This window comes from Malus domestica, chromosome 11, assembly GCF_042453785.1.
Source record: "Malus domestica chromosome 11, GDT2T_hap1".
NCBI lineage: Eukaryota > Viridiplantae > Streptophyta > Magnoliopsida > Rosales > Rosaceae > Malus > Malus domestica.
In genome coordinates this window covers 31,761,805-31,768,861 of record NC_091671.1, presented here as the reverse complement: position 1 = coordinate 31,768,861, position 7,057 = coordinate 31,761,805, and the positions used below count along the sequence as shown (strand labels likewise).

At 36.0% G+C, this 7,057-nt stretch overlaps 1 protein-coding gene across 2 annotated transcripts; it reads left to right on the top strand.

Annotated features, from left to right (window-relative positions):
* The first annotated feature begins 2,622 nt into the window (after positions 1-2,622).
* LOC103448550 (calcium/calmodulin-regulated receptor-like kinase 1) lies at positions 2,623-7,051 on the top strand. 2 transcript variants are annotated; one of them, XM_017335887.3, is made up of 8 exons: positions 2,623-2,962; positions 3,817-4,180; positions 4,679-4,832; positions 5,119-5,245; positions 5,379-5,464; positions 5,563-5,634; positions 5,849-6,052; positions 6,445-7,051. In XM_017335887.3, exons 2-8 carry the CDS (start codon positions 3,867-3,869, stop codon positions 6,775-6,777), a joined length of 1,290 nt encoding a protein of 429 aa, XP_017191376.2. In that variant the 5' UTR covers positions 2,623-2,962; positions 3,817-3,866; the 3' UTR covers positions 6,778-7,051. The 2 variants fall into 2 exon arrangements, with proteins under 2 accessions (XP_017191376.2, XP_028944789.1); XM_029088956.2 differs by having other exon boundaries at positions 5,801-6,052.
* The last annotated feature ends 6 nt before the right edge of the window (positions 7,052-7,057 follow it).

Sequence of the window (7,057 nt, the reverse complement as noted above, 5' to 3'; positions counted from 1 at the left end):
GGTTTGAGACATCGTCGTTTTCGTCAAGGGAGTGGGAGGAGGGGGGAGTGGAAGAGGTCGATTTCCAGGGGAAGGGGGGAAATGACGTCGTCAGCAGGGAGTGAAATGGAGGGCGGGGATTCCATGATTTAGGGGGGTTTGGGTTGCGGGGAAGGGGTCGGTTGGGAAGGGGTGTGTTTTTTGGATGGGAGGGGAGGTGAAGAGAGTGAAGGAGATGGAGAAGGTGGGTCGGGGAATATGAGTTTCAGGTCTTTTTTTTTAAAGGTAAATTATTATATTTTAAATGCATAAAAAAGTTTTTTTTTAGCCATGTGGCACAAATTTGACAGCCATGTCAGCAAAAATGTGGATCCCATATTTGCCACATCATCAATTAACAGTTGACTTAATGGATTTTCTAACGGATATATGAAATTGAAATAAAATGATAAGTAAATGTATGAAATTGAAATGTTTTAAAGATATTGTAAGAAGTTGCAATCGACCCCAAACCTGGGGAGGTAAAATGTAATTTACCATTTATTCATTTAAAATAATGTTCTAAAAAAAAGCATACTATATGAGATAAAATGGGCTAATTTCATTTTTCTTGCTAATTAGAGTTAAAATATGAATTTTAAGTTCCAGTATTTTCAGAATCCACTTGAATTGATTGGAATTTGATGTTATGATCAGAATCTCCATAACTTGAACTATTTATAATAATTTATTGAATTAGCTTTAGCATGATCTAAATTATTTAGTTTTAGTGTGATCTACCCCTTATGTTACCAAAACAAAACGTAGATATCATATGTTTAATATTAGATACTGATTACATGTATTATTTTTCTTTAGACCAAAGTTGAAAAGTCAAATTAAAACTCTCCATATGATTGATAATCTAGTTCTTAGTACCAATTTGAAATAGAGTGACAAACTAGAACCAGTGTGGCTACGATTACATTCATGTCAAGATTACAGTGTTACGTGTAAATTGCTCTTTATATAGTATTTATATATTTTTCTTTTTTTTTATAGTATAAACGATAGTGAGGATGATAAAATTAAATCTAAGACCACTTGGACAGTTAAACTACAAGCTTCTTCTTAACATGGCGTTTGTATCATTGTTTCGGGGCATTACAGTAGTGGTGTATTTGTTTAATGTAATACTACCTCATTTGGGAGTGAGCCTGATAAACTAAAGTAAATTAGACCAGTACTGCTCATAGGGAGAAATATATATTGTGTCATGGGCTTCAAAAGTGTCCACTACTAATTGAGATCATTGTTTGTTTATGCACTTATCATTTATGAAAAGTTCTATGGTGTTAAAATTTTAAATCGTTTAATCTTAACGCTGTGTTGTTTTATTAAATATCTAATTATTAAAAAGTTCTAAGAATCAAATGCTCCCAAATATCATAGAAAATTCCTCATATATTTGTATATTTAAACTTGTTTGTACACACTTTCATAAGAAAATATAAAACAACAGATGAAGCTGATTAAATTCATATAAAAAAAATGATGGTAACAAAAAATTAAAAGAAACTAATAAGTATTAAATATCTTATATCTCTATGACTATTCGATACAACATCTTCTCGAGAAGCTGTAGCTTTCTTAGCAGAAAATTGATCATTGACTTTCGTTTATACCTAGTCATTAGCCAAATATCTTACATTTTTTTTCTTTTTTTAAAAAAAAAAGAAAAGAAAATTTGAGCATGCCTTTACATGCCTAATGACAATTAAACCTTGAATTTTGATGCCATATAAACCCAACTTCCTAAAAACTGACAACAAATGGGTTGAGGAGAAGTTGAACTCATACCAAGTCCAAGACCAAATATTATATACATGAAACAATTTCTACAAAGTCAACGTCTCCTAACCATAAACTCAACCTAATCCCAATCCCTAAATCCCTTCAAATTAGCCCTTTATTAGGCAACCAAATGCAGACCTACAAACCCCTCCTTATATTACTTAATCAAGATCGGAGTAGGATTTTTTTTTTTTTTTTTTCTTGTTCTCCTGTTTTTTTCTCTCTTAAGCCACGTCACGTTAACTTCTTTATAAAGAGAGAAAGACAAAATGAAGAGTGTGAGAGGATCCTAGTCCATCAAGGTCGCACCCACAAATTTATGTGCTACTTGGGACCATTCCTGCACCGCATGAGAATAATTTAGGTTGGAAAGTGCTCCCAAATTTACATAAAGAAATCAATGCTCCTTAAGCCATGCACCAACCGAGTATTCAAAATTCATCCTATGTCGAGAAAGTTAAGTAGGGATGCTTCTTGCAACGACACACTTACAAGTGAGTAGGATCATTACGTGTAAATCTCAATCGGGTTTCAACCTTTTGTGAATGAACTGCACATGGAGTGGTCGTACCTAAGGCATTCATCTCGCCCTACATTTCATTACAGTAATAGTACAACTCTGACATCTCAGTAACAATTTAGACTTGAACCGACATCATAGGTAACATATTCATACAAAGTCCAACTTGTAAATAACTCGCATTGACAGCCTACGAGATATACCTCTAAAAAGACATTTATTTAATTTACAGCTTAAATTGACAGTTTAACAACATAATATTCGAATTCTCTTCTACCTATTTTGTTTTTGTGGCAAACCTCCAAATCCCAAACATTTTTAGAGCGTAGGGAGGCGCGTTTGTTTTACTTTACGCCAGCGGCGACTGAGGGAATTTAAAAAGCAAGGAAAACGTACCATAATACCATTCACTCTTTCCTTCATTCTGCATTTGCTTCCATTACTTTCTCACCACCAACTTGGTTTTTTTCGACTATTTTTTCATGATCTCACAATCATAATATTTTTCTGTAATTCCCACCCTTGAATCTCTCTCCACTCTCAAACCATTTGGTTTCACCATCACTTGTTTTCCATACGTCTACAGAACGTGCAACTGTTTCTCTTGATATACACGTAGTATCCAAAGCTGTAAGTCGAATGCTATGGTTTGATTTCTTCCTTTTGTTTTTATTTTGGTTTTGGTTTTTGAATGTTTAATTTCTGTTGTTTTGGTTTCCTGGTCATGATCTGTTGGTGGGTTTCTCTTGAATCCTTGTTTGGTTGCTGAGAAAATTAGTTTGAGTTGAATAAAAGGAAAGAAAAGTGGAGATAACTCTACCTTGGTCCCATACACTTGCATTTGGCAAAATGGGTTTTCTTTTCTTATGACTGTGTTGTACTTTCTTGTGCTTATTTTGTGAGCAACCAAACAGAGCTTTTTGGGTTTGTGGTTGACCCAATTTCCTAGATTTTCTATCATCTGGAAATTTCATTGGTAGAATCTCTTGGTATCATATGGGATCTCAGTTAATTTGATTGGGCTAAATGGTTGGTAGGTCAAGTTATGATATTTCACTAGTTTTGCTAAACATAGACAGTTAGACTGCTGAATTTGCTTTTCCCACTTTAATTAAGCTTTTATTTGGATAAAAAAACTGGTTGGGTTTTTATTCCACCCTGCCCCAGAGAAAAAGTTTCTGTAGTACAAACTGTTATTTTCCCTAAGTAGTGTTAAGGGCTTTTAAATTCATAAATAATTGAGTTAGTTAATGCTTATTCAATGTTGGTTTCCTGTTCAAAATTGGAAATGGGAGCTAGTATTGTACACTGGTTGTTCTTTTCTGAACAATTTGGAGTTTGTTATTTGATTATTTTGATGGCCATGAATTTCGACAAATTACTCGAAATCGACCTCACAACGCTGATAGTTTAGTAGGCTACAAACGAGTGGCACCTCCGGTTTGCTTTGCTTAGCCTTGATATAATAAGATTGGATTTTGCAGGTATTTTACTGGGATGGATAATTAAACAGCAGTAAAGTATAGTTGATGAGATGAAGGCTGAGGCAGCTGTGCTTATAGTTGGATTATCTGCAGGGGTAGTGATTGGAGTGCTTTTGGCAATTTCTGGATTCTTCTGCATTAGGTACCATAGGAGGCGTTTGCAGATAGGGAATAGCAGTTCTCGGAGGGCGGCAACTATTCCTATTCGTGCTAATGGTGCTGACGCTTGTACTATATTGTCAGACTCGACCCTTGGTCCAGATTCACCTGTAAGATCCGGACAGAATGGAAAATCCTTCTGGCTTGAAGGATTTAAGAAGAGTAATGTGGTCTCAATGTCTGGAATACCCGAGTATTCTTACAAGTAATGTTTCCAGAAAACCTGTTTCTCTTGTGTCCCTTAATTCTTGATTTAGCATCCTTTGATGATGTCCTTTTGTCATATGGTGGATAACTTGAATTCTTATCAGAGGAATGGTAATCTAATGTGCACGTTAAACACACACAACACAGTCACAAAAGCTTTAAATGCCTAGATATATACTGTGTTTTGCTTCAGTTGTTATGTGAGATACCAAATGCCATACATCTATAATTGCAAACTTGACTAGATAGATCCATACCATATTGTATTCTCGTAAGATGATACACACTAGCAAACATCCCGCCTGCTTCATCTTGAAATTTTTGGTGTGTCTTTCTTCTCAAGTATTAACTGCTTACTCCTCAGAACTCCCTTGTTTGATTTTTTGATGAATTCACAATGAATTTTGAAAGGAGATGTAGCTTATTTTGCACACTTAGTTCTCTATCTTCTTTCCCATTTGGTTTATTATTTTTGTTGTTGATGGGGTTCATACAGGGATCTGCAGAAAGCAACATGTAACTTTACAACATTGATAGGGCAAGGTGCATTTGGTCCTGTGTACAAAGCTCAGATGTCAACAGGTGAGACTGTTGCTGTTAAAGTGCTTGCAACTGATTCTAGGCAAGGGGAGAAAGAATTCCAGACAGAGGTAATGTTTTGTTTGATGGTTAATAGTGTACTAGTTTTATGGTTCCAGCAGCAATTATTGATTGATGCTATAAATTTATTGGATATCTGTGCAAACGTTTGGGAGCTTGGTGAAATATAAGGACGTTAGTCCACTAATGGATATTGTTAGGAGATTACTTGCTGAGAATTTGGAAAAACATAAACGTGCTTAATGTCATGTAATAGTATTCCTTTTAAAGTAAAATATGTAGTCCAGATTGTTTCATCAATTATAGACCCTTACTTTTTAAAATTTTCCCCTTCAGGTTAAGCTATTGGGAAGGTTGCATCACCGAAACCTCGTGAACTTAATTGGATATTGTGCAGAAAAAGGCCAACATATGCTTATATATGTTTACATGAGTAAAGGCAGTTTGGCCTCTCATATATATAGTAAGATGGGCTATAAACTTCAAATATGTTTGCTTTAATGTAATCTTATAGATTTATCACGCAATATGAACTTCATTAGATATGCGTGCGCAAGATATATATAACTGAGAATAGCATGGTTTTCGTTATGCAGGTGAAAAACATGAACCATTGATATGGGATTTGAGAGTTCTAATAGCTCTTGACGTAGCAAGGGGCTTGGAGTATCTTCATGATGGAGTAAGTGAATCTCACTGCGTGAGACAGTGAATTGCATTTGTACCTGGGCATGCCGGCACATGTTTTTATTTGTTAATTTCTAATTTTTTTTACTTCAGGCAGTTCCTCCTGTAATACACCGTGACATTAAATCATCCAATATTCTGTTGGACCAATCCATGAGAGCTAGGGTATGTCTTCCAACTTTTCTGTAATAACTATTTCCAACTGCAGATTCCAAATTATATCATGTTGTGGTAAAGGAAATATTTAATTTACTTCCCTTCCAAATATGGAACAATTGGTTGCATTTTGGATTACATATATGCGTAACATATTTATTTAAAACAATATAAGGGAGGATGCCTTTTAAGATATTTCAGAGGGATATATTGGGTCAAGCAGGTAGCAGATTTTGGACTTTCAAGGGAAGAAATGGTGGACAAACATGCAGCTAATGTCAGGGGAACTTTTGGTTATCTTGATCCTGAATATATATCTACGAGGAACTTCACCAAGAAAAGTGACGTTTACAGCTACGGAGTTCTGCTCTTTGAGCTCGTTGCTGCAAGGAATCCTCAACAGGGTTTAATGGAATATGTTGAACTTGTAAGATCTCTCTCTCTCTCTCTCTCTCTCACACACACACACACACACACACACACACACGTACACACACACTGCATATGCGCACGTCTCATGCACACTCACACACAGAGGTTATCTAGAAGAAACAGGAACATATGGAATTCCAATATTGAAGTAATTTGACCCTGTGATAATATGGATAACCTAGGAAAATAGTAGAGTACATGAAAACGGATACGATGTGTTTGTTTGTCTGTGTGTTTGCTCTCACTTTTTCCTCGCTCCAGCCTTAGAAGAAAAATGAAAGGGAAGTCTATCATTTACTTTTTCTTTTTGCAGATGCACTCTTCCACTTATATCCCAATAATGCTGTTTATTTTGCACATCTAATGATATTTCTGGTTGAAAAATAGGCAGCGATGAATACAGAGGGGAAACTTGGGTGGGAAGAAATTGTGGATTCACGTCTTAATGGGACTTTCCATGTGCAAGAGCTTAACGAAGTGGCAGCTCTGGCATATAAATGTGTCAACCGTACCCCAAAGAAACGGCCTGCCATGAGAGACATTGTACAAGTGCTATCACGGATGCTCAAAATGAGGCACAACAAGAATCACACGAAATCCTTGTCAGCGGTAACAGATGAAGGCACAACTGACACGAACCAACCAGAAACCAGAATCCAAATGGCCGAACACCAAAGAGAAGAGTCTGTAGACAGCCTAGCCGATACCTATGAAGTATAGACGGTGGCTTCCCCATTTTTTCGTTTTTTCTTTCTTATTTCTTGGGTTTTCGACTTTGCTTTTTTTGATACATGTGCAGTCTGTGGGCTAGAATTAGTGGATTTCGAGTAGTTAAGATTTCTGGTCGAGTGACACAGGATTTTCGGTTAAATATTCGACCATGTAACATATCGTTTTCTCATTCTTCCTCCCTGTTTTGCTCAGATGACAGATTTCTAGATTTATATACCATATTTAGCAATGGAGATGAAGGAAAAGTTGACCCCCTTTTGAACTTATT

What these genes read in the sequence shown, in the direction of transcription:
- LOC103448550 (XM_029088956.2), top strand. Translation starts at nt 3,867, where the DNA reads ATGAAGGCTGAGGCAGCTGTGCTTATAGTTGGATTATCTGCAGGGGTA. An exon ending in AGAAAGAATTCCAGACAGAG is followed by an intron (nt 4,833 to 5,118) that starts GTAATGTTTTGT and finishes TTTCCCCTTCAG; the next exon opens with GTTAAGCTATTGGGAAGGTT. An exon ending in ACCAATCCATGAGAGCTAGG is followed by an intron (nt 5,635 to 5,800) that starts GTATGTCTTCCA and finishes AAACAATATAAG; the next exon opens with GGAGGATGCCTTTTAAGATA.